Source organism: Heloderma suspectum, chromosome 8 (genome assembly GCF_057233095.1).
Source record: "Heloderma suspectum isolate Gila_16-S chromosome 8, 16-S_ref, whole genome shotgun sequence".
Taxonomy (NCBI): domain Eukaryota; kingdom Metazoa; phylum Chordata; class Lepidosauria; order Squamata; family Helodermatidae; genus Heloderma; species Heloderma suspectum.
Genome location: NC_139465.1, coordinates 2042607 through 2069265, shown reverse-complemented (window position 1 = coordinate 2069265; position 26659 = coordinate 2042607). Strand labels below are relative to the sequence as shown.

Below are 26659 nucleotides of genomic sequence, written 5' to 3'. Positions count from 1 at the left end.
GCGTGCTGGTGGGCTGACATCTGGTGGGCAGCTGTGCAACTCTTCTTCCTGCACCGGCGTTTGCGCTGTGCACAGTCGAAATGGCGTTGCTTCCCCCTCCAGCTCCCCTTGCTTGCGTTCAGCTGGCTGTCCTGGACAAGGAGAGGAGCAGGCTAACGGTGCGGGGAGGTGAGCGTAATCCTGGGATAAGCAGTGCTCCCGGAGGCCCTCAGGCTGGTGTCTCCCTGTCCTGGTGCTGGCTGCAGAGGCGTTCTGCCCAAGGGAGCGGGGCGCCTCTGGCTCCCTGCCCTCAGCTCTTCCTTTTTGACTTCCTGCCTCCAGCAGTCAGCTTGCATATTGATTGCTGGAGTCTAACCCTTATCTTGCTGCCTGCCAGGATGGGCTGGAGAGCAACACAGGCTGTTCATTCTAATTTTTTTTTAACATGGGAGAAGTAGGGCACCGCGGGAGGTGCCTAGAAAGGTGGTGCCTTGGTTCTCGCAGGCGCTGCGTTGCCTGCCCCCGGTCTAACTGTTTCGCCCACCTTGAGCCCTCAGGATGGAGCTGCAGCTTCAAGGAGTCATACCCAGGGGATAATAGGGCCAGAGGATGCGGATGAGGTGTGCTCAGTGGCAGGGCCCCTGCTTTGTATGTGGGAGGCCCCAGGTCAGTCCCCTGGGAAAAACCCTGCCTGAAACTCTGGAGAGCCGCTGCTGCCCATCAGTGTCAGCAGTACTGGGCTAGATGGACCAGCAGGGGACTGGCTCCATAGAAGCCTGCTTCCAGTGTACCTGTAATGTGGTCTGGCTGCAGAACTGCCTTCAGAAATTCCTCAGCGGGATGAAGGGGGTATCTGCGGTGGCTCGTAATGAAAGTGGCTCAGCGCTCTTTTCACGGACGTTTCGCTAAAGATGAGACATGAGTGAGTGCAGTGTTAACAGGCAGTTCACTGCCCCGAAGAAATGTGATGAAGGAGATTAGAGATGACTGGATTTCCTGACACTTCTGGTTTTAAAAATAATTTTAAAGAAGCTAGTGGGGCTCCTTCCTCGTGCCATTTTCCCTATCTCAGTCTCCCCCCACCCCACCCCAACTGCTATAAGACCTGCTGAGGGAAAATACAGTCATGCAATTTTGATCCAGGAAATGGCCTGGGGAAAGAGCAAAAGACCCCTTTCCCTGACCAGATTCAGAGCTCCTCGTAGCTGCTGTTAAAGCGTAAAAAATAATAATGGTTAAAGTGGGGGGGGCAGTCCTGCACCTCCTGCGTGGCTTTTGTTTTGGCTCCTAAGACGGGGTGTCTGCGCTGGCGTTGCCATGGCGCAGGGTCGGACTCAGTTGCTTGTGGCAGCTGCTGATGTATCACTGGGAAACGTGTCTGGGATTGGGGCGGGGGGGCTCAGCGGTCCCAGCGCAGTCTGCGCCCTTCTTAAATCAGCCCCCTGCCCTTTGTGTTCGGAAGGGGAGCTTGCGGGAGCTGGCTGGGCCCTTGGGGAGGGCGGCAGGCCACGCCACGCGCAGGGTTGCAACGTTCAGCGGGGCCAGGGTGAGCTCAAGGGAGCGGAGCGGCAGCTGCCCAAACTCCCCACCGCCTCGCTGCAGAGTCAGTGGGAGCGCCTGGGCTTCAGCCAAGCCCCTCAGCCTCGGAACAAGGCCCGCGATTCTGCCTCGCAGGCTCCACATGTGGTCGCGGCCTGTTCTCCGTTGGTCGTGCGCATTGTCTATTGTGCCTAGATGGGGATGGAAAGAGTGTGGTGCATTTAGTGCCTGTTTAATGGGGCGTTCGTGAGCAGCGCTGGAAAACAGTTTGGAGTGAATGAGGCATTTATGGCGGCTTTGGATGGTCCTTAACTGGAAATAAACTGTGGTGCTGCTCTTGTCAACAGACAAGCTGCAGCTGTTTTGTTTTCCCCGTCTTAATTTATTGTGAATCGCCAGCTGTCCCTGGACAGAAGTAAGCTTCGACTTTTTCTAAGCATATATTGATACCCAGTTGTGGACTTGCCCGCTGTGTGACTCAGGCCCCAGCCTCCGAGTGCCGACAACCTGCTGTCGCTGCAGGGAGTTTTCTGGCTGAAAAGCTTCTAGCTGAACCTGCCGATGCGGAGCGTTGCGGGGTGAGGGCTGCTCCTGCACGCCCTGCCAGAGCCGAACCTCCTCAGGAGTGTGTGTGCTTTAGAAGTTTGCCTTTTAGGGCTAGAAAAGTCTCTGCACTTGGCATCGTGGCTGTTTGGAATTGAGGAAACTAAAACAGCTGGACTTTTCAGAGCCTCTCTGAAGGCAGGGGAGAGAAACTGTCTCCTCCTCTCCCGTGTAACACAGCGACGTTTCCTCCCTCATCCCTTGAAATCTTGCCACTTGCAGTTGCTAAGTAGGGGGACCCAAATGCATGATGCGCTCTCCCGCCTGTGCCACTTCCTGCTTCGGGGGACTGTGGTTGGAGACCGGTTCGGCAGCTTGGCGCTTGAGCACCGACCACGGTCAGATGGGGTTGGCTTGCTTGGCCTGGTGGCGTAAAGTGCAGTCATCTACCTCCACCCAAGGCGGAGTGACTGGCACCCCTGGAAGAGGCTGGACCCAGAACCCGTTGTTCATTGGATTGTGGCGTCTGCCGAGTCCTCCAGCACTTGATGATATGGGGTGGGGAAAGAGGGCATAGAGAAGGGGCTGCCCAGTGGGTTTCCTTCCCTCCTGACCTGGGAAGGTATCCTGCAGGGGTTGGAAAGCGTGTTGTGTGTTCAGATTGATCTCTGCTATTATGGAGGTGGATGACGATGCCTGTAATAGCAGGGAAGGGCCATAGCTTTGTGGTAGAGCCCCTGCAGAAGATCCCAGGTCCAATTCCCAGCATTTCTAGGTAGGGCTGGAAAAAGTCTTGCCTGAAATCCTGGAAGAGAGCCTTTGCTGCCACTCAGTGTCAACAGTACTGGGCAAGATGGACCAGCAGTCCGACTCAGCAACTGAATTTGGGTGACGCATCATGGGTCGTCCTGGGATATTTCACTCACAACAAGCCACGGTGCCTGCAGGTGCCAGGTTGCATACATTGCGTTGTGTGAACCTAGCAAGAGCGGGTCATCTTGCACTTCCTTCAGAAGGGGCTGTAGCTCAGTGGGAGAGCCCCTGCTTTGCATGCAGAAGGTCCTAGTAGGGCTAGGAGAGAATCCTGTCTGAAACCCTGGAGAGCCTTTGCTGCCGGTCAGCATCAACAGTGCTGGCCTAGGTGGACCAAGGGTCTGACTACGTAGAAGGCAGCTTTGTCTGTGCCCTTAAGAAAGGGTGAGTTTTGGTGGCGTTTTCTGGGGAGGAGCTGGGCCCCATGGAGCAGCCTCTGCTTTGCATGCAGAAGGTTGCAAGTTCAGTCTCTGGCATCTCCATTTGGAAAGGTCAGGTAGCAGGCGATGCAAAAAAGTCTTCTGTGCCCGAGGCCTGGAGAGCTGCTGCCAGTCAGAGTCGGCAATGCTGAGCTGGGTGGACGAAGGGTCTCATGCCTGGTATAAGGCAGCTTTGTATGTTTTGCCTCTGCGAAGATCTGTTCTACTCGGCTGCCTTTCAGCTTGCCTTGGGATTCTGATATTCCAAAGGTGAGAACTTGGGGCGGCCTGATAGCCTCGTGCAGCTGTGCTGAGAGGCCTGTGGAGAAGGCGGCCAGCGCCTTGCTTCCGCCATCAGGGTAGATTGCAAGCTGCCACCTATTCAGGCTGCAAGTTGATCCCAGCTGTGCCCAGCCTGTGCCCTCCTCTTTGGCAGGGATCACCTTACCTTGCAAAAGAAAGCGGAGATGGCATTTCCCCTTGCCAGATCGGTCCCGGAGGTGGACCGAAAAGTTGCTTGTGCAGGGAGGGGCAGGATGGCACTTCCTGGGGCTCTGCCCTGCTGGTTTGGGCAGCTTTCTGTGCTAGCCACAGTACAGCCATGGGTCGCCCCCCGGGCCCCTCGAGACCCTGCTGCTCCCCCTCCTGTTGCTCTTGCATTTTTCTTGCCACACATGGCAGCTGCCTGGCCTGAATGTCTGGTTTCCTGATTACACTGTGTGTCTGTACATACTCAGGAGACAAAAGGGGGCTAAGTAGAGCAGATTTTCTTCTTTATGAGGAACTTTGTAGCAGACGTTTTCCGTTAGCTAAAATAATTTATATCTTGCCTTTCCATTAAAATAATAATGCTCGGGGTGGCTAACAATCATAAAACCAAGATTGAAACAAAACATAATTAAAACAATCATAATAACAAATAAGATAAAATCTGTGCTGGCTGGGGAATGCTGGGAGTCGCAGGGCTTTTCTCTCTAAACATGCGTAGAGTTGTGCTCTAAAACATGAAGCAGGCCCAAATTGTGGGGTTCTCGGAATATTGTTTAATATGCAGCACGTATGTGTGATTTGCGTTGTTCGCTGTGTCCCCCACACGCTCTTCGTGTACGTAAAGAAACTTGAGTTTTTAAAAGCCTGTGTTTGCAGACAATCAAAGCCATAAATTTTGTTACGTGTTTGAATTATATATATTGTTCATTTGTTTCTAGTTGTTTCTGATGAAGGGTTATACACATTAGGCAATCGAAACAGAAAGCAGGAGCCCTTCTATAAATAAAGCCTCCCCTCTGCACCTCGTCAGGGTCTCATCTTGTTTTCTTTTCCTTTTTGTCTGCCCTGTTCTGTTTGTTTGGAGCTGGTTCTGCAGCTCACGGTGCCACAGAGGGCCCCCCTTTTTTACGGCCCCTCGGCACTCTTCTTGCAGAGAGGAGGTTACATGAAGAGGGAGCAGGTGTGGGTACCCCCCACGCTCCCCTGCAGGGCGAGCGCCACTCCTTTCCGGGGTGCCTCTGTCCTTATGAAGGTGAGAGCAGGAGTGGGCAGCGAGTTCTCCTTTATGAACCTGAGGGACTAGTGGCTTGCATGAACCAGGCCCACATGCAGCCTTGCCTGCTGATGGCGTGCACTGCCCGTTCTTCAGCCTTGCAAAGCAGCTTTTGTTCTCCGTGCTGCTCCTCCGGGAGAAGCTTGGGGAAGGAGTGGTGCCAGCTCAGCCAAGGAATCCTTGATAAGACAAGCGCAGTGTCTGCTGAGGGTGCCATGGGAGCTCAAGAGCGTTTGAACTGTGGAGAAACAGGTGCTGCCTTCCCATGGGGCTCAGGAGGGACCTGCTGGCCTCCTCTGCTGCTGCCGCCGCCTTTGCTGGACTTCCAGTGATGGGAGATGGGGCGGGGGTGCTGCCAGGCTGGGAATCCGTCTACCCAGAACATACGCAGAGTGCTGGCATCTACTTGGCATCCTTCTCTGGACAGGTGTTCTGCCAGCACTGTTTCCAGCCATGAGACCATTGGACAGCCGTCTGTCTCTCCCAGGGGACGTTAGCAGACGTGGCTTGGGCACTCCATGGCTCTTCCGGTGTTCAAGTGGCTGGTTTCCAGTACATCGCCAGACTACCGAGGTGCTGGGGAGCAGGCGCCCTCCCCGATGCCTCGGTGCCCTGGCTTGCTGTGCTGTTCTTGGACTGATTAGGCACCGCGTATCTGTGCCACAAATGTACAGCTGTGCAGGCCAGCTGTGCAGCCTGCCTGTGTGCCTTGAAGGGGCACGGCAGATCTAACGGGTGGCAGAAAGGGATCTGGCCAGCTCTTGTAGCAGAAGAAGGGCCTAGTGGGTAGAGCAATTGCCTTGCATGGAAAGGGTCCCGGGTTCAGTGCCCAGCGTCTCCAGCTGGAAAAGGCTCCGGTGGCAGGTGATGGGAAGCCCCTTCTCTGCCAGAGGCCCTGGAGAGGTGCCCCCAGCCAGAGCAGACAGTACTGGGCCAGGTGGGCAGCTGCCTGAGGCGGCTCCCTGTGTTCAAAAGAGCTGAAGCTCAAGTGGATACTGCGCCAGCCGGAAGGCGCATGTGCTGTAAATGGAGGGCTGGTGGATTCTGGGGAGCCCACGCTTTGGCCTGGGCAGGGCAGTCGCAGTGGACCCCGCCAGAGCAGATGCTTGGCTTGTGGGGAAGCAGCAGGTGGGCCACCCTGACGCCTCAAAGGCCAGAGGGCGAGCCTTTGGGGGTTCTTTGGCAGGAGGAGATGGGGGCGGCCCAGGCGCTGTCTCTCTGCCGCTCCTCTGGATTCAGTAGAGCAGGAGTGCAGGGCCTTTGGCCTGGGGGCCTGGTCTGGCTTTGTGGGGCTCCCCAAAGGGCCACACCCCCTTCCCCCGCCACCGATGGTTTGAGAGTTTCCCGGCTTTTGTGCAGTTTTTCTCTCCCACGCTAAAAGGTTGAAATGCCTCTCTTGAAGCCTTCGTTACCAGCAGGAAGAGCTTTAAAGTAAATTATGCTGGCATATTTGGTATTTCTTCTGTTTTGGACTCCACCCCTTTTGCCTTCGGCCCCGCCCAATGTGTGTGGCCCCTGAGAGTCCCTCAGAAATGGAATTCGGCCCTCCGGCTGAAAGAGGCCCCCCACCCCTGTGGCAGGCGAGGCCCCTCCTTTTCCTGCCTGAGAGGAAGACCAGCATCTCTTCTCGATCAGCCCAGAGTGCAGGACACGGAATCATGGGCTCAAGCTGCAGGGAGCCAGATTCCGGCTGAACATCAGGAGGAACTTCCTGACTGTTAGAGCAATAGGACAGTGGAGGCGGTGGGCTCTCCCACGCTGGAGGCGTTCAAGACGAGGCTGGACAGCCATCTGTCAGGGATGCTCTGACCTGGATTCCTGCATTGCGCAGGGGGTTGGACTCGTTGGCCTTGTAGGCCTCTTCCAACCCTACTGTTCTATGATTCTGTGACTCGAAACATGCGTGGCCTCATGCTTGCCGGCTGGGGGTGCTCTTGCTGGAGCAGCCTGTTCAGACGGCAGCTTACGAGGCAGGCGCTGCCAGCTCCGAGCCAGCGGAAGAGGCTGCTGGCTGGCAGGGGCTCATCTCTGGGGCAGCAGCACTCCACATCAGCCTTCCCCAACCAGGCACCCTCCAGATGTGTTGGTCAGCAACTCCCATCATTCCCAGCCAGCAGGGCCATTGTGGCTGGGGTTGATGGGAGTTGCAGTCTAACACATCTGGAGGGCGCCTGGTTGTGCATCCCTGCTCGTGCATCCCTGCTCTAGAGGGATATGGTAAATGAGGAAGAGCTGGACTGCCTTCCAAAGCTTGCTCCCAAGTAGACTGAGGCTCTGACTTGCATGGGAGGTGAGCCAGTTGAGGTTCCCAGCAAGGTGGAGCTGCTGCCCTCTCCCCCGTTTGGCAAGCAAGCAGATAATTTGCACAAGCACCATCGCTCAGACACTTTTGCGTTTCCTCCTCAGCGGATGACCCATGGGCCGCTTGAGCTTTACTTTGAATTCCCTGTAGGGAAGCTGTGACTTCCCCCCCTCTGCCATAGAAAGTGCCTGCTTCAGCGTATTGTGTTGCTAATTCCTACCCAGCAGAATTGTGCATGGCGCGGGAAAGAGGGAAACATGCCAACATGCCGTTCTGAGCCCAGGCTGGCTGTGGAGTGATTACCCAGAAGCCTCTTGGCTGTCTCTGGGCCCTTGCTCAGTAAAAGGCACCCGGTCCTTGGCCCATGCAGGCCCTCTTAAGAGCCCCAGCAGTCTCCGTGGCACGTTCCTGGCAGAGCCACGGGGCAAGCACTTTCCTTCATAGGGCCAGAAAATCTGAGCTGTCCATGTTTCCTTGCCTAGTCCTTGTAGAAGGGGTGCATCTGTGCAAGGAGGGATGAGAAGCATGAAGGCTGCTTGCCATCATCCTCTCCTGAAAGCCGAAGGGCAGAGCTTTCGGTTCCTGACTCATCTGTGCTGGACTGAAGCTGCCCTCCTGGCAGAGCAGGTAGGAAACTTGCCCAGAGCTGAGAGCGCTCTTCTTGTCTGCAACTCAGTGGGAGCACCTGGCGGCTGTCTCCTGTGACAGGCAGGCACCCATTTGTCTCTAGGGCTGGGGGGTGGAAATAGAGGTGCTCAGCAGTGACCGACACATCAGCAGGACTCCTCTGGACTTGTGGACTTGGGCAGCGAGGAAGCTTCAGATGTTCTGGACAGCTGGCAGAGCCGCGAAGGGCAGCTTGGGCTTTGCAGATTCTTGTTCCTTGAACAATGCAGGTGTTACATTGGTCTCCTGGGGCTGCCATGGTTTTCAGAGGTGAATCTAGAGCCTCTGACTATGGCTGGTCTCTTCTGGGTAGAGATATGAAGGCAGGAAAAAAAACCCGGGATAATTTGGAGGAGAATGGCTGTTTTCCAAATTTCAAAAAAATCTCGGTTGAAAAATGGAGGGTTGTTTTTTTTTTTTATTCCCCCCCCCCCCAGTCTTTTACATCTCTAGTTCTGGGAACCTTGCCCAGTTTTCAGTGGGATGAGCATCTCGTGTGTGGGTTCTTAGTTGTGCTGCCAGGTAGAGTCAGGCCCCCACGGCCAGCGCCTTTGCCTCATCTTGTACTCCTTGCATGTGGCTGGTAACTTCCTGGCTGGAGAGAGATGGAAGATCCTTGTCCTGCCTGAAGAATCCAGGGTGAGCGAGTGTGGTGGAGTGGTTATGCTGCTGGGCTTGGCATGGGAAGACCTGGATTTGAATCTCTGCTTGGGCTGCAAAGCTCACTGAGTGGCCTTTGGCCAGTTGCCTGCTTCCAGCCCAACCTGCTTTACAGAGTTGTAAAAGATAAAGGGTGGGGTGTGGCAGCCCCATCCATGCATGCCAGCCTGAACTCCTTGGAGCAGGGGTGGGCAACCTGTGGCCCTCTAGATCAGGGGTAGGCAAGTGTTTTCAGCCATGGGCACAATTAGCAGTTTGAGAAGCTGTCCTGGGTGCCAGCACAAAATGGCTGCCCTGGCAGGCATGGCAAAGCACAAGTAACCTGCCCAAAAGACCAAGTGCAAGGCAGAGGTGAGGGCTGAGCCTCAACACACTAAACAACTCCTTTGGACCCACAATTTTCAGCACTAAACCTATTTCACAGCAATCCCAGCTGCCAGTAAGAAAACGTGTTAATATTTAGAAAAAGAAAAAAAAGTGGGCTGGGCCAGGCACATGGGTGAGTGCCAAGGAAGGTATCCAGGGTGCCTGGTGCCTGCCGGCACCACGTTGCCCTCCCCTGCTCCAGATGTGCTACTCCACAACTCCCATCAGCACCAGCCAGCACAGCCAGTGCGGAGGGCTGATGGGAGTTGTGGCCCTCCAGACGTTTGGCCTGCAAGTGTCCCAGCCCTGCATTGCAGGATGGTGAGTTTATAAGTCTGAGAAATCCCTAATCCGGGAGTAGAGGTGCCTCCCGCCTCCCTGCTGTCTTCCTCCTCCTCCTCCCTGACGCATTAATTCCCTAGACTCTTTTCCCACCCTGCTTGGACCCTCGAGGCTCAACGCAGGAAGGTATGGAGTGTCGTGGGCTCCGTTGGGCCAAGGACATGCTCAGCCTTTCCCACCCCTTCCATGTTGCCAGTTGGAAGAGAGCTTTCCTGTGACTCATCCCTTTCCAGCAGTGCACCTTTTCCTGTGGAATCAATGTGTCCAGAGCATCCCTCTGGCAGCAAAGGAGCCTGTGGGCAAAACAGTAACAGGAAATGGATTCCTCAGCGGGCTGGCCGGCCAGCCAGCATCAACCATGCACCCGTGATGGGCGGGGGGGTGGGAGAGCAGCCTGTGCCGCCGCTGCCGCCACCTTGGCATCCTTGCCGCCTTGCCATTGGTGCATCGTGGTTGATGCTCGCTGCTTGAGTGGACCCTTCCTTGAACCCAAAGGCTGCTGCTGCAGGAAGCCATCTGCTCTCTGCACAGGTTAATGCCTCTTCTCTTCTGGTTTTTCTCCCAGTGAAGTACATGCGGGAAGCAACCCCATACATCAAGAGGCCGTCACTGGTGTCAGACTTGCCTTGGGATGGGGCAGCGCCACAGTCGCCCAGTCTTAGCAGCAGCGAGGAGTCCGGCTCCCCGAAACACCACAGCCCTGCCAAGGACCGCAAGGTGATCCCCTTGAAGATGTGTTACGCTGCGAGGAACCTGAGCATGCCAGATCTGGAGAACAGGTGAGCCAAGCTTAAAGTGGGCGGGTGGGATGGCGAGAGACGTTTCAGACTGAGGCAGTTTAGGGTTTTTTGTTTGTACGGAGGACTAGTAGCATGGGATAACTGGAGTCACGGAGTTAGGGTTGGAAGAGACCCCAGGGCCATTTGCTTCCGAGGTCCTGCCACTGCAGACCCACCAGTGCGATCTAGAGTTGCACTGGCAGGGTGCACCCTGGTCCTCTTAATATCTCCCGCCGCACAGCATTACAGCCTGCTCTGAGAACAAGCAAGTCTGCGTTTGCCAAGAAAAACACTTCACGCTGTGCTCAGAACGGATTATGCAGAAATGTTGCGTATTCTGGCTTTGGTTTTACAAGCAAGGAGGGGCTGAATATGAGCTGAGGGAAACGGGGGGGGCATGCAGGGCAGGTTGCCAGATTCCATATAGAAGACGCCCCCTTGTGGCTTTAGTGGTTGCCTAGAGAGGAGAATTTGCATCTGTGCAGCTTCTCCCAAGTGCCACAGTGGTGGAGAAAGCTGCGCCCTGGTGTCTGTGCTGTTGGAAGAGCCTGCCTGTGGGCTGCTTTTGATTTCTTCACCTCCTGGGCGAGAATGCAATAGAGACATGCGTTGTCATCAGCAAAAGGAGGACAGTTTCGTGGCTCAACGGCTCCAGTGGAGAGAGGAAGGGCAGCCTGCTGCCTTCTAAGTCCTGTGCCCCCCCCCCCCCCGCCGCATGGCAAATGTCTCCGGCAACTTTGCTGGGTGGCTGCCTCTGTCAGCAGCTCCCACCCAGGAATGGATCCCCCTCGTTCAACTGCACCGCACCTTTGGGAGGCAGATTGGCATTGTGCCGTGCCTGGGAGCATCCAGGCTGTGTGTGTGTGTGTGTGTGTGTGAGCTCCGGCTGGTGCCTCTTGGGCACAGAGTGGTGGGCTGGTGGGGCTTTGAGCCTGAGCTCCCAAGGCCGCTCCTAGAGCCCCACGAGCTGTCCTGCCCTGTCCCTGTTGGACGTTCTGGCTGTGCTCGCTTTGGGCGTCCACAGGATGCAAACCTAATCCACCCACTGGCTGCCTTCCATTGAGGGGGTGGGGGTGGGATGAAATTTGGGCCCGAGCCACCGGCGGACAGGCTGCAGAGGAAGTGTCCGTTCATCCCCAGTTCCTCGGCAGGGTGTTGAGTTTCAGGCGGCTGCAGCGGTGCTTGGAGTCGGGGAGGGGAGGGGCAGGGAGGGGTGCCAGCAGTGAGAGCGTGGGCCCTGGATTCGTTCACCCATCACACCGTCAGTGCCGTCTGCAGGAAACCCTCGGCCCATGGGCCACTTGCCAGAGCCCTCCACCTTGTGCCCACCCCATCCCCTTTCACTCCCTCAGGCCTGGCTGCCTTCCAGGTTGCCTTAGCAGCGTCTCTTTTTGCTGGGCCAGCAGTGCAGGGAAAGGCCAGCGCTGACTGATGGCTGCCGTCTGCTGGGAGGGTGGTTGTGTTACAGCCAAACCTCAGCTAGGGGTGTCAAGCTGAAGATTTCTACTTGCGTTGCTTTAGAGCAGCAGGGTGGGCAGCAGGTTTCTCAGTTGTTTAAGAGTGGGAACAAAACAAAACGCTCTTCCCCCGACTCGCCCCAAATTAGGCTGTTGCAATACAGAAAGCATGCGAGGGGGACACAGGAGTGTGGTCTTGTGTGTGAAAGGACTGCGAACTCATTTTTGGCACAGAGGAAAGCAAATTCCCACGCCGCACACATGCTCTCAGCAGCACCCTGCCTCCGACTTTGAAGTGTGTCTCCCCGCCCCCCCTTTCTTCCCTCCCCCTGCCGCTGCCACTGTTTCAAACTCAGCTCCAGTTGGTGGGCCTCAGGTTTCTCATTAAAGAAACCAAAGTAGATCCCACAAGGTCTGCCCATACTTGATTTAGAGCACGTAACAAAAAGGACCAACAGATAGCGAATCAGTGAAGAAAAGAATGCAAAACATCAAAGGCATTAAGCCAGCACGGTGTAGTGGTGAGAGGGTGAGACTGGGACTTTGGAGATCTGGGTTCCAGTCCCCAGCTGAATCCCGCTGGGTGGCTTTGGGCACTCTCAGCCTAGCCTACCTCACAGGGTTGTTGTGAGGATAAAATGGAGGGGAGGAGGAGGACCATGTGAGCTGCCTTGGGTTCCTTGCACAAAGGGAAAAACGCAGATATACATGTAATAAACAAATAAGGTGATGATGGGCAGAATCGATGACTGGGTGTGCTGAGCTCACTGGTGAGGCTCCACAGAATTGGCTCAAATCGGTGTGTATCAGCTATGGTGTATCTACGAACAAGAAGCAACCGCAGTGGCTATTCAGTCCCCTGACCACTTGCCCTGCTGTGGCCGTTCGAAGTTCTGCACCTGCTGGGCCACCCCACATCTTGATGCGCTCAATGCTCGTAAAAAGCCGTTGCAGGTAACTGCAGGCCTGGCCAGGAAGGCACAAGGCAGGCTGCAGGGCTGGCATTCCAGAGGTGCCTCCGTGGGGTAACAGCCTCTCCCTGCTAGCTGACTGAGGCTGCGCGCTTCAAAGGAGGCCGGTTGTTGCTTGCGGTCCCTGCCCAGTTCATAGGGATGTAGGCAGGCAGCAAGTGCTGAGGGAGAGAGGGAGTTACTGCCCCGGCAAGTTACTTCCTGCCTGGGCCTGAGCCCCGACTGCACCTGGGCAGTGCATCGCCCTCTCCTTGCCATGAACAGAGCCAGCAGCAAAGAAGTGCCAGTGGCCCAGAAAAGGCTTCCAACTGTGGCCAGATCAGATGTTCCCTGGGGTGCCAGGAGCCAGATCCCCTGAAGAGTCTCCAGGGTCGGAGCAAGGCTCTTCTCAGACGCTGTCCCAGCATGGCCCTAGCTCGATTCAGCGCCACCTGGCAGTCGACAGCCCCGTAGCGCTGCTGCTGTGAGACTCTCCTGCCTGCCTGACTTCGGAACGGCTGGGGAACCTCGGCTGGAGCACTGCTGTGTGGGTTGCGAGCGGGAGGCGACGGTGGTGCTGCAGGAGAGGCGGTTGGAGCAGCTCCTCCTGGGTCAGGGGTGGGGAACCTCTTGCTGCCAGGGCCCGAATTCCATTTCAGAGAAGCTCTCAGGGGCCACATTCTGAGGTGGGCTAAAATACCAGCATATTTGAGCTTAAAGCTCTGACTGCCAGTAGCTCGGCTTTTGGAGGGGCGTTTCAACCTCTTGGAATGGGGGAAAAACTGCACAAAACTGGGAAGCCCCCAGTGACCAACGGTTGAGGGGAGGGGCAGGCTGGACAGGGGGCGTGGCCATCCAGGGAACCCCAGCGGCTGGCACGGGAGGCTAGGAAGACTGAATTTGCCCCTGGGGCTGAGGTTCTACACCCCTGTCCTGGGCTCTCTTGAGGTGTCCACGCTGACGGTGGAAACGGCAGCACTGCAGACGCCAAGCATGCGTGCTCTGCACCAAGGGAGGCGAACTTCTGTGAGCTGACCCACAGTTCGCTTGCGAATAGCTGGGTCGACAGTATTTCCTGTTCCAGCCAGCCGTCGGGAAAGGCGAGGAGCCAAGCGGCCTGTTGCAGCCAAGCCTCGCTGGCTGTGGCAAGTTCTGATCAGCAGCTCTTTGGCTCCTGGGACTTGCAAGGGCTTGACCACAGGCCTTCAAGCTTGGCAAAACCTCGGTGTGTTTTCGTTATCAGTGGCATCCTTATCACGCTTGCAACCACCCCTGCCAAGATGGGCGGCTCTCTTTCCCCATTGCGTGCATGATTTGCTTGCAGATGGGCCCCCAGCCTCACACAGCTACTCGCTACTCTGTGGCTGCTGGTCCTGATGGCCATGCACTACCTCCAGGACCAGAGGCAGTGAGCCTGTGTACACCAGTTGCTGGGGAGCATGGGCGGGAGGGTGCTGCTGTGCTCATGCCCTGATTGTCAGTTTCCCGGGGGCAGCTGGTTGGCCACTGTGTGAACAGAATGCAGGACTGGATGGACCCTTGGGCTGATCCAGCATCAGGGCTGCTCTTAGGTTCTTTTGCCGTAATAATGTCACCCACAATATTGGGAGCTCATTCACTTGCCCGCCTTCCAGTGTGGCAAATGCCATCTTCTGTCAGCAACGTCCTTCAGCGTTCTACATAAGGCAAACCAGCCAGACTCTACAGAAAAGAATAAATCGACACAATTTGACATCAGCAATGGCATTATTCAGAAACTAGTGGGAGAACGCTTCAGTCTCCCAGGACGTTCTGTCACTGACCTTGGCCACTGTGGAGCAAAGGTACCTCAATGGGAGATTAGATCCAGAGGCTCCCAGAGTTGCAATTCATTAACAGGTTCAATTCTATTGCCAGAGGCTTGAATTGGGATAAAGGATTTTTATCACACTGCATGTGTTAATTGGGCAGAGGATGAGATGGCTAGATAGCATCACTGATGCAATGAATATGAACTTGAGCACAGTCCGGGAGAGAGCGGAGGACAGGAAGGCCTGGCGTGCTCTGGTCCATGGGGTCACGAAGAGTCGGACACGACTGAACGACTGAACAACAAATGTGTTAATTGGCTCACCTAGTGCCAGAGTGTTTGCAGTGGCCACTTTAACCGCTGTGACAGAGTGTCCCTTGGAAGGCTGAAGTGTTGTCTAAATTAGAATTCATCAACAGGTTCAGTTCTGTAGCCAGAGTTTTGAATCGGGATAAAGGATCTTTATCACGCTGCATGTGTTAATTGGCTCACCTAGTGTCAAGGTGTTTGTGTTACCAGCAACAGCTGCTCTGAGAGTGACCACTGCTAAGAATGTGATTGTCACTGTGAGCCCTTTCTGCACTGAATTTCCTCCTGACCTCACTGTTTACCGGTCTGCCCCACCCGCCAAGCACTCCGATATACCTGAAACGCCTGATAAAGGTCATGTGCCTGATGAAGTGGACTATAGTCCACGAAAGCTTGCGCCGTAACAACAAGGCCCTTTGCTGTTTTCAATGTGCTCAGGCTCTGCTCTTCCCTGCTTGGTCTGGGGAGGTGTTTCCAGGGGATCAGTCAGAGAGCGGTGAGTTTCTTCCACAGTCGTGTCCGGAGAATTAGCAGAGTAATCCCAGAGGAAGGGTTTCCCTTTGTGTTATGCATGTTTGGTTTGCAAGTATCCAATCAACCCAAACAGGAATGAGATGACCCTGGATGGAGCTGAAGGCGAGCTGAGTGATGACGCAGGGCGCGTCCTCTTTTTCCCCAGGAGCCGTCACTTACGAGGGGGGGTGGGCCCGCCTCCAACTGCAGCAAGCCAGGTCGGTCAGAGCAATGCTGCCTTGATTTCCCAGAATGGCTCAGCCGTCTTGATAGCAGAGTTGATGTTGGGGCTTTTCCTCCTCGGTTTGTTGCATCTCTGGGCTGGCTCGAGGCCTGTCTTGGGCTTTTTGTTTCCATGTGGTGCCTCCCCCCCCCCACTGTGGGTTTTAACTATTTTTACCTCCTGCCTCGACTCTTGCTCTCCACTTGTCACGGGGCTGCAGCCTTTGGCGGGGAGGTGTGAAGCCACCCGGCTGGTGGTCCCAGGGGGTGGGAAGGAGTCCCTAGAAACGGCTGTCTCAGAGCATTTTCCGCTCTGCCCTCTCAGCATCTTCTCTTGGCGGGGACAGAGATGCCCGATGCACCACGAAGCAGCCATACCAGTAATGGACTTGGCCACGTGTGGCTGCCTGACTGTCTCGGGCACATGGGTCTTGCATGGCCCACGTTTACAATGTTTTTCTCTGGGCAGCGGGGCAACTGCAGGGGATATGCACACGGATCCAGAGAGCGGGACAGCCGGTCTTGCAGGCAGGCAGGAGCGGTGGGGAATGAGAGGCTGGCGCAGATGCTGGCCTGGCAGCTGCCCTGGGGCCAGCCGGGCCGGAAGGAAGGGCGAGTGGCGTGCGCCCCTCTGCAGGCAGCTGCACGTCCTCTCTGGCCAGGGAGGGTCACCGCAGCTGGTGTGTGGAAAGTGTGGAATTAGCGACACAGCCAGCGGCAGCCGTGCTTCATGCGGGCAGGAGTCGGCTGCTGCTGCGGGAGGCTGTCCTCCCACTCCGAAGCACAGCCTCCCCCCTGGATTCGGACCCGGAGCTTGCCGGAGCGACACTGGGAGCGCGGTGGGAGTGGTGCTCCTGCATCGGCCCCCGAGGCTGCGTGGCCTTGCCTCTGGAGCGTGCCTGCCAGATCTCCCCTCGCAAGGCCGCCAGGCGAGCAAGCCGCTCAGGGTCACAGATCACGCCTCTGGCAGCCAGGGCAGGGGGGCATCTTCTGTCCAGCATTCCGTCTGGCGGCTGGCGAAGGAGCTGTTCCGCACAAAGGACGTGTCCCAGACTCCGCCGAGGCTCAATAGCAGGTTGAGATCTCTGTGTTCTGTTGGCAGTCAGGTCCGGAAGAGTCCAGAAGAACATCAGATCCTACTACTCCCACCCATCGGCACACCACCTGCTGCAGGCAAGGGGGCCCGCAGAAGAGGATTTGGAGTGGGACCCCTGTGGGGCTGCCTGGCCCTGGTCACCAAAGGCTGGAAACCAAAACCCAGGGAGGGGGAGGCTGTTGTTGTGCCCTCTGTAGCCTTCCCAGGCTCAGGTCCTTGGTTAAGGCTGCTTTTAAGTGAATTAATTAAGGAGAGCCAGGGCCTGCAGGAGAAGCCACCACCACCGGGGAAGAGGCGTGCTTGCCGCCGCTGGGCCTGCTGCTGCCGCTGCTGGGCCTGCTGCTGCCGCCGCTGCCACCACCACCAGGCCTTCCCTGTGGACTTCTGCCTGGCAGACTGCCAGTCCCTGCAGGACCAGGCCCCCATGTACCGAGCCAGCTGTGCTGCTCCACCTGCCCCTCCCTGGAGGGGCTACATAAGCTGGCTGGCTGAGGTGGCCTGGGAGAGCCAGGGCCTGCAGGAGAGGCCACCACCACCACCACCGGGGAAGAGGCGTGCTTGCTGCTGCTGGGCCTGCTGCTGCCGCCGCCGCCACCAGGCCTTCCCTGTGGACTCCTGCCTGGCATTTTTAAGGGGATTTTAATTGTTTTGTTTGTTTGTTTTATTTTGTTAGGGGGGATCTTGTTTATTTATTTATTGATTGATTTATTGCATTTATACCCCGCCTTTCTCCCTCTCGTAAGGAACTCAAGGCGGCTTACATTATCCTCCTCCTCACCATTGTATCCTCACAACAACAACCCTGTGAGGTAGGTTGGGCTGAGAGTCTGTGACTGGCCCAAAGTCACCCAGTGAGCTTCCATGGCCAAGTGGGGACTAGAACCCGGATCTCCCGGCTCCCAGTCCGTCACTCTCACCACTACACTACACTGGCTCTGCTTTGTTGTGTTTTTAGGGGTGGGTAGCCTGCCTGATAGGCGGGAGCGAGGGGGCATGTGTCCACCTGATGGAGGCAGTGGGGGGAGCGTTGGGGGCCAGAAGATACCGAGGCTGGGCGGCAGGCGCTGGCGGAGCGCTAGGGGCAGGCCATGCCAGGTAAGGGGAACAAGGGAGAGATGTGTAGTATCTGTCCCCTGCTCCGGGCCTGTCCAGAGCCAAAGGATGGCTGGGGGAGGTGTGACCCCATCTTCTGGCCTTCGTTTGCTGCTCTGCAATGCCAGGTCTGTTACCCAGAAAACCTCCCTCATCCATGACATGATCCTGGATGAGGGTGCAGACCTGGCATGTATTACGGAGACCTGGCTGGCCGAGGCTGCTGCTCCAACCCTTGCAGCCATGTGTCCAGCTGGATTTTCGTATGCACAGCAGCCGAGGGCTGGGGATCGGGGAGGGGGAGTGGCTGTTATCTACCGAGAGTCCTTGGTCTTCACCAGACCCCCTCTCCAGGAGACCAAGGTTGCTGAGTGCATGTACTGGAGGTTGGGCCCGAAGGGCAGTCTGGGGATTCTGCTCGTGTACCGTCCACCCCGCTGCACGACTGACTCCCTGGCCGAGGTGCTTGAGGTGGTCTCTGATGTGCGTGTACAGTCCCCTAACTTACTGGTGTTGGGGGACTTCAACGTACATTCGGAGGCCATCCTCACAGGAGCACCTTGGGACTTCATGGAGACCATGGCCTCCTGGGAGCTGCACCATATTCTAACTGGGCCCACCCATGTAGCCGGTCATGCACTAGACCTTGTGTTTGTTTCTGGAGAAGCGGGGAGTGATCTGGAAGTCGGGGGTATATCCACCACCCCCTTTTCATGGTCAGATCACTATCTGGTGATGTTGGACTTCTCGGTTCCACAACCCCTCCGCAGGGGTGGAGGACCCATTAAAATGGTCCGCCCCAGGCGTCTTATGGATCCAAATGGATTCCTGAACGCGCTTGGGGATTCTCTGGGGCATGCCAACGGCCACTCGGTCGAGACCCTGGTGGGTGGCTGGAATGCCGCAATCACTGGGGCATTAGATCGGGTGGCTCCGAAACGCCCTCTCCCCCTGAACAGGGCTCGGACTGCACCATGGTTCAATCCGCGGTTACGAGCTCTGAAACAGGAGGTGAGACGGCTAGAGCGCCGTTGGCGGAAGTCTCGCTCCTAAGACGATCAGACACGGGCTAGAGCTGTATCTTCAGCCTATCACGTGGCGGTGAAGGCAGCAAAAAAGGAATATTATACTGCCTCCATCGCGTCTGCAGAGTGCTGCCCCAGGAGGCTGTTCCAAGTGGTCCGGAGCCCGGTCGGTCCTGTGGCTCCGGAACCACTGGAGCATTCTAAGGCCTCCTGTGAGGCTTTGGCAAGGCACTTTGCAGATAAAATTGATCAGATTAGGTGTGTTACTCTGCACACTGTGGATACAGTTAGTGAGCAAGAGGCGGCCTGTGGCAAACCGGTTTTGTGGGATCGGTTCCAGCTTCTTCCTCCTGATGAAGTGGACAAGGTGCTTTCATCTGTAAGGCCGACCACCTGCTTACTTGATCCTTGCCCATCTTGGCTCATTATGAGCTGCAGAGAGAGACTGGGTGAGGGGATCAAGGCAGTGGTGAACGCCTCCCTTGAGGACGGAGTGATGCCATCAGCCCTCAAGGAGGCAGTGATAAGACCGCTCTTAAAGAAGCCCTCCTTGGATCCTCAAGTTCTGAACAACTTTCGCCCAGTCTCAAATCTGCCATTTTTGGGCAAGGTGATTGAGCGGGTGGTGGCGGTGCAGTTGAAGGCACACTTGCAAGAAACTGATTATCTAGACGCATTTCAGTCGGGCTTCAGGCCTGGGCATGGGACAGAAACGGCCTTGGTCGCCTTGGATGATATGAGGAGGGCTCTGGATAGGGGTGAATGCTCCTTCCTTGTTCTCCTCGACCTCTCAGTGGCTTTTGATACCGTTGACCACGGTATCCTCCTGGACCGCCTGGAGGGGTTGGGCATTGGAGACACTGTATTGCGGTGGTTCCGGTCCTTCCTCTCCGGCAGGTACCAGAGGGTAGCACTGGGAGAGGAGGTTTCGGACCCGTGGCCACTCACTTGTGGGGTGCCACAGGGTTCCATCCTCTCCCTGATGCTATTTAACATCTATGTGAAGCCGCTGGGGGCTATCATCAGGAGGTTTGGGGTGCAGTGTCATCAATATGCGGATGACACGCAGCTCTACCTCTCGTTTAAATCTTCACCAAGGTTGGCCGTAGAATCCCTGTCCAAATGTCTGGAGACGGTGAGTGGCTGGATGGGGAGGAATAAGCTGAAGCTGAACCCTGACAAGACCGAGGTACTTTTGGTGGGAGACAAGAGGAGGCTGGGGGATGTTGACCTGGTGTTGAATGGGGTACGGCTACCCTTGAAAGACCAGGTCCGCAGCCTGGGGGTCATTTTGGACTCCCAGCTGTCCATGGAGGCTCAGGTGTCAGCTGTGAGCCGGACAGCGCTGTATCAACTCCATCTGATACGGCGGCTGCGCCCCTTCCTTCCCGACCATCTGCTTCCATCGGTAGTACATGCCCTGGTCTCCTCTCGTTTAGACTACTGTAATGCGCTCTACGTGGGGTTACCCTTGAAGACGGTTCGGAAGCTGCAGCTGGTACAGAACGCGGCGGCTCGCCTGATTAAAGGCAGCCGCCGGCGAGATCACATCACTCCAGTGCTGAAGGAGTTGCACTGGTTACCAGTTGTTTTCCGGGCCAAATTCAAGGTGTTGGTTTTGACCTTTAAAACCCTATATGGTTCCGGCCCAGCCTATCTTAAGGAGCGCCTCCAGCAACACCAGACAGGCCGCTTAACAAGATCAGCCTCAGATGGCCTTCTCTCTGTCCCATCAGCCAGGACAGCTAGACTGGTGGGGACGAGGGAGAGGGCCTTCTCTGTGGTAGCCCCCACTCTGTGGAACTCCCTCCCTAGGGAACTCCGTCATGCCCCCTCTTTAATGAGCTTCCGTCGTGCATTAAAAACGTGGTTGTTCAGGCAGGCATTTGGGGTGGGTTAGGGTATTTTAAAAAAAAAAAAATTATGGTAAAATTTTATTGTTTTAAATTGTTTTATGGTGGGTTGTACATCGCCCAGAGTGGCTGGGTGACCAGTCAGATGGGCGAGTAATAAAATAAATAAATAAATAAATAAATAAATAAATAACTGGCTTGTTAACATGGGGTCTGCCCTTACCTTGCTTGAGCTGTCAAGCGACGGGTCAGATGCAGAGCGGAGGGGGTCTCGGCTGACCAGCAGAGGCTTCAGTGCCTGTGTCTGCCCAAAGCAGGGTAGCGCGGAGCTGCACAGAAAGCAGCTTGGGATCTGCTGGCAGATCTCTGGGCAGCTTGCAGTAAATCAGCAAGAATTCCTGACTCCTGATTCTTTCACTATGGCAGCGACAAAATGGCTCCTCTCTCCCACCCTGCAGTGCACTCTCAATTGCACTGCTGAAAGGAAGAAAGTCTGGGGTGAGTAGGACTGGATGTGTGTGCGGGAGGACGGTGAGCTGCCCTGTTCACTTCTGGCACTCAAATCCCTGAGCTCAGGATTTTTCCTTTCTGAGTGTATTTTCTTTGCCCCAGGCCCCAATTGCTGGATCTTGGGGTTCTGGTAAAATACAACAGCACACAAGGTGGGTCCCACAAGCCTGAAGTCTGCCCATCCCCAGGGTAGAGCAACTGATGTCCAGTGGAAGTTTGGATTTCTCTGTGGCTTTCTGGGTGAGGGCTGTGGGGAATGCCTGCCGCCAGGTGGGCGCCTTTTGGTTTCCGTGAGCAAAGCTGGGCGTGCGGCTGGGACGGGCCCGGGCACGATTGGTGCTGTGAGGAATGTCAAGCAGGGAGCTGATGGCCACGTCCCACCCACTTCTGCCCTGGAAGGTGGCATGGGGAGCTTAGGCCAGGAGGTTGCCGTTCAGCCTCACGTCAGCAACAGCGAGCAGCTGGCCTCGTGAAGCAGCCCTTCTCCTTAGGGAAATGGGGGGAAGGACTTGCCTCCCCCAGGGGTCCCAACTGGAGAGGCTGTGTACTGGCTTGTTGGGGGACCGAGAACTAAGTCCTACGAGGAAAGATGGCAGGAACTGGGTATGCTCAGCTTTGAGAAGAGAGGGCTGGGCTGTGATAGCACGCCTCGTCCAAGACGGTAGGATGTGGAATAACAGGCTTAAGTTACAGGGAGGCAGATTTCGGTTGAACATCAGGAAAACCTTCCTAGTTGTCCCAGCAGTCAGACAATGGAGCCAGCTGGCCAGGGAGGGGTGGGCTGTCCGTCACTGGAGGTCTTCCAGCAGAGAGCGGAAAGTCCTCTGCCAGGGATGCTTGAAACTGGATTGCTGCACGGAGCAGGGGGTTGGACCCAAAGGCCCCTTCCAACTCTACAGGTGAAATCCAACCTATGTCTTACTTAGAGTAGATGCTTTGAAATGAATGGGACCTAAGTTAGTCATAACTAACTTACAGCCTATTCATTTCAGTGGGTCTGCTCTAAGTAGGATTCATGTTGCATTTTACCCTATGATTCCACGCTTCTCCTCTCCGCTTAGTCACCCTGGCTTAGCTGATCCTGGGTGGGCCTTCTTTGCAGCCGAGGAGTGCGGGGGAGCGCTGCTCCGGAGATGCCACCAGCCCCAAGGCCGCCTTGGTCCATTTCTTCTCCTCTGAGCAACTCTGCCCTCCCTCCCCGTGCAGGTTGGTCGAGCTGCATTCGCCCGACAGCAGGAACACCCTGATCCTCCGCTGCAAGGACGCGGCCACTGCGCACTCCTGGTTCGTGGCGATCCACACCAACGTCACGGCTCTCCTCCCGCAGGTCCTGGCCGAGCTCAATGCCATGCTGGCTGCCAGCAGCGCTCCGGGGAGCGGCAAGGAGGTCAAGCACATCGCATGGCTGGCGGAGCAGGTGAGCCGCGGAAGGGCGTGGCCGGTGCCTCGAGCCGCGTGGCTTGGATGCATGTGCGGGGAGGTTGAAACACTGCTGGCAGAGTGGCCCAGCCCGGCCTGCCAGAATGAGGGAGGGCTGCTTCTTTCCTGATGGACTGTACTTCTAAACTCCCCCATAACCCAAGTTCTCTGGGTGGTGTGCAGTGTGCTAGAAACATAAAATGCAAACAATAAAACAGTGAATAAAACAGCACATAATAAAACTAAGAGAAAACTAGCAGCCGAGTAAACGTGCAGTGATGTAAAAGCACTTGAAACAGGTCCTTAAAATGCCTGGGAGAACAAAAAGGTCTCCTTGACTTGGTGCCAAGAAGACCACAATGTAGGCGCCAGGCGAGCCTCCCCGCAGGGGGCATTCCACCCTCCGGGTGCTGCCACTGAAAAGACCCTCTCTCTCTCTTAGCCACCTGCCTTGCCTCATTTAGTGGAGGCACCTCGGGATGACAACCTTGGTGTCTGGGTGGGTTACCATGCATGTGTTGGTGGTCAGAGGAAATTCAAGCCCCTTGGGAAAGGTGGGAGCTGGTGAGATGGAAAGAGAATGTTTAATATCCGATGGCTTATTCATGCTCTCTGTGAAAGGGCTTTTCTTTCCCTGGCCAGTGGAAGAACCACATTGTTCTTCCTGCAGCAAAGTCAACAATTCCTGTGGACTGGGTGGGGGTGGGGGTGCCACTGATGGGAGAAGTCCAGCCCTCTATTCAGGCAGCTCGATGTATCTGTACCAGGCTGAAGCAACGGTCTGGGGACTAGTGTGCCCTGGCCAGTTTGTCACAGCGACTAGGGCCACCAACATTTGTGCTCCTTGCATGAGTGTGCTTTTCCTGTCCTGTTGTCACTAATAGATTCTTGAGCAGGGGGCAGGGCCTTCCTCGTCCGCCGCTTGCCTGGCATGTGGGACGGCGCTCTAGGGGTCCTTCTGAGACACCTGGGCATCCCCTGGGATGCAAAGGAGCCACGCCAACCCACGGTAGGATTTCTGTAGCGCCTCAAGAGGCACTTTCTCAGGCAAGTGAGCCAGCCTTGCTGGCTTCGTGGAGTGGGTCGGAGGTGTGGGAGTGGGCTGATCCGCTGCATGTGGCCTGAGGCGTGGCGGGGACAGGCAGGCAGTCAGGGTGAAAGCAGAACTGTGTCTGGAGATCTGGGGCTAAGCGCCCTCCTGTGGAGTGAGCTAACCAAGAAGACTACTCCATGGCAGCTTCTGCCACGTTGAACGCCCTAAGCTGCAGTCCTGTGGTCCTTGGGAAGGTGCCCCAGGGCCTGTAGGAGTGATGGAGTCTCCCCCTTCAAGAGCGTCTGCCCTTGGAGGAAGGGAGCTCACCTGGAGCTCACCCTTTGCACTCTGGAGACCTCTGCAGCTCGTTGAAACTCAGACGTCAGAGAAGGGGGGGAGGCATACTGGCAGGTGGCAGTGGGCGTGTGGGGAGAGGCTGTGGACTCGAAGGATCCACAGATCTGGCCCCCAGATGTGCCTGGAACTCTGCCAGTCCTGGATCTAGTGTAGATTAATTCACTCCCATTGGTTTTAGTTAGAGAAATAGTGTGCTACAGTGGTTAGAGTGTTGGACTGGGTCTGGAGAGACTCAGGTTCTAGTCCCTACTCAGCCATGAAGCTCATGGGGTGACTTTGGGCCTGTGATGGACTCTCACCCTAACCTACCTCACAGGGTTGTTGTGAGGATAAAATGGAGGGGAGGATCATGTACGCCACTTTGGGCACCTTGAAGGAAAGTTGGAATATGAATGTAACAAATAATAAATGGGAGGGGATGGGTAAAAGGAGGAGGGAAGCCCCAGCCAGGGAGGGTGGAACATGCCAGGACGCTGCTCCTCCCTCACTTCCCCACCGTTGGCATGAGCCTGGCAGGGCGTTGGCTCTCCTGGAGTCTCTGCCGTTGGAGTTCTCCGAGATCAGGGACAGGCTGGCCCAGTTTGCCTCTAAAGCACTGCAAGACTTTTGTTGTTTTGCTGCAAGGGACGAACACTGTTGGCCCCGTGGGTCTGGCCCATTAGTCCCCTCTCTGTCTTCCTCTTCGTTTTATCCTCTCCACACCTCAGCTTTTGTCTTTGTGTCAACCACCTTCGGTCCACTTTGCTCATCTAAAGCAGGCTGTTGCCTAGACCCATGGATGCTGCAAGTGCGCTCATCTGGGGCTGTGCCCCTTCCCTGCTGAAGGAAGAGCGTGTGTGCGTAGCTCAGGCATAGGTGCACCCCCTGCGGGCTGCGGCTCTTCCGTGGCAGGTCCATCCTTCCCATCCATTCTACGTTCCTTTTCCCTCCCCCTTACAAGGCATCAGAGGGGAGAACCCTGGCAGCTGCCGTTTCTCAAGTGCTGGATTGCTGCACGCATCAGTGTCATCCTTGGAGCCCGCTTGGCCTGGATGGAGACAGCAGGCATTCCAGGGCCTGTTCCGCCAGGCCTGGTTCTGGGCCAGGGACTGCAGGCAGCGCCCGGCCTTGCTCAGCAGTGAAGGAGGCCAACGGCCTGTTCACTGGGCGACGTGTGCCCCGTGCCACGGGTGACAGCTGGGGAGGAATGTGAGCCTGGAGTGGAGGGTGTGGGCTGGAGGCTGGGCTTTGTGGAAGAGGGTTAGCAGGGTGAATTCTTGGCTCTGGCCTCCCATGGCAGGGATACAGAACTAGTCTTCCCTAGGGAGCAGGACTAGCCCCACCCCCGGCCCTCTGCAGTCTGAGCGGTGTCAGTGGGCATGTCCCGGTTGGGAGGGGGAAGCAGGGATCAGGGGAATCCCCACTCGTAACCCCCATCTTGCAGGAACCTGAAGAGGCTCTGCAGGCTGGATTGGGGAGGCCGGGGTGCTGCATTAGACCTGTGGACCGTGGGCTCCGCTCCCCCGTCTTTCACTCTTGCCAGCAGCTGGTTTCACCAGTAGCTGCAGGTCAGCAGATCCATTAATCTCTCCCCCGTCACTCATTGTGCGTGAAACGGCTGAGGGGGTAGGGGAAGGAAAGCACACAAGCGATGGGGGGTGCCTCCCCTTGCGCTCCCCTTCCTGTGCCCTCCGTGTGCAAGCTGTGAGGTGTGTTGAAGATGGGAGCTGGGAACCTGAGCAAGAAGAGGGGGAGCCCCCTTGGCTGAAGCACCCTGTGTATATACCTGAAGTAGGTTCAGAAAGGTGGGGTGGGCGGGTGGGGAGGAGCAGATTGGGGAGCTTGATTTAGCCTGGGTTGGGAGCACAACTTGTCCACCCCTACAGCTGTTCCAGCTGCTCCTACTTCCGGCTGCTCCCCACCGCCATGCCAAGCCCAGCCTGTCATCTTTCTGCCTCGCGCTTGTGCCCCATGCTTCCTGGCAGCCACAGGAGGATGTCCCCCCCCCCACCCCCAGTTCTTGTTTGCTTGTGGAAGCACCTTGCCAACTGCCCCCTTTCTCTTGGCTTCCTGCAGGCCCGGCTGGACGGAGGACGACAGCAGTGGCGGCCGGTCCTCTTGGCCGTGACGGAGAAGGACCTGCTGCTGTATGACTGCATGCCATGGACGAGAGACACCTGGGCATCCCCGTGCCACAGCTACCCCCTTCTTGCCACCCGGTAGGCGGCTGCGGGGCTGGGGAATCCAAGGAAGGGCTTCAGACCTGCAAAGAGGGAGGCTGTGGAGGCAGCTCTCTTCTGCGGTCAGTCTGCAGACAGAGGTGCCCTTGAGATTCCAGCGGAGGGGGACTCGGAACAGCAGTGCCAACAAATCAGCGGAAGTCCTCGGCTGGCAAATGCTCACTTGACTGCCTGCTCCAACTTTGCTTTGTGGCCCATTGGCAGCCCGGAAGGGAGGGCGTGGAGCAAGCTGGGCGGGGCTGTTCTCTGGCATCTTGCAGGGGCTTCCCTGCTGATTTCCTGGAGACTTTCACCTGCTTTCGGTAGCCAGGAAGGGCTGTCCACGAGCTAGCCTGAAAAGTATCTCCCTGCCTTGGTTCATAAACAAGAAATAGGGCACAGTCTTTCTGGAGGCACATGGGGCAAGTCCCAGAAGGTCGGTCCTAGCCCCCCAGGCGCTCCCCTGGTGCCTCAGCAGCCCAGCTGGGAAGTTGTACTCCAACACATCTGGAGGCATCAGCTTGGGGAAGGCTGGCCTAGATGGTGTCGGTGTTACCCAGACTTTGGGTGTTTTTAGGTGGGCCAATTTCTGTACCCCTCGATAGATTGTATGTAACCGTAGCAAACTTGCAAATATTTGTCCAGCTTAACGTTCCCCCACGCCACTTTTTCTCATGTCTTCTGAGTTTCCATTAGACAATGCTGAAGTGTCATGTTTACCTTGGAAGCCATGAGGACTAGGAACTTGCTGGGGAAAAGTCCCATAAACTCTGAAGTTGTTGCAGTATGTGCTGGAGAGAGAGAGGCAACTAAGGACATGCTGAGGGCTTAGGAAGATTGAGCCAGCAAGACTACCCAGCTAGCCACAGGGCTTGGGCAAGAGAG

General features: G+C 56.4%; 1 protein-coding gene across 4 annotated transcripts in view; it reads left to right on the top strand.

Annotated features, from left to right (window-relative positions):
* The window catches only part of SNTB2 (syntrophin beta 2), a 43748-nt gene that overhangs the window by 6564 nt on the left and 10525 nt on the right, over positions 1–26659 (top strand). For all 4 annotated transcript variants that reach the window (XM_084812604.1, XM_084812607.1, XM_084812605.1 and 1 more), the window contains exons 2-4: positions 9738–9951; positions 21974–22184; positions 25632–25774. In XM_084812604.1, the coding sequence (XP_084668730.1) occupies positions 9738–9951; positions 21974–22184; positions 25632–25774 (568 nt within the window). The remainder of the gene's footprint in view (positions 1–9737; positions 9952–21973; positions 22185–25631; positions 25775–26659) is intronic.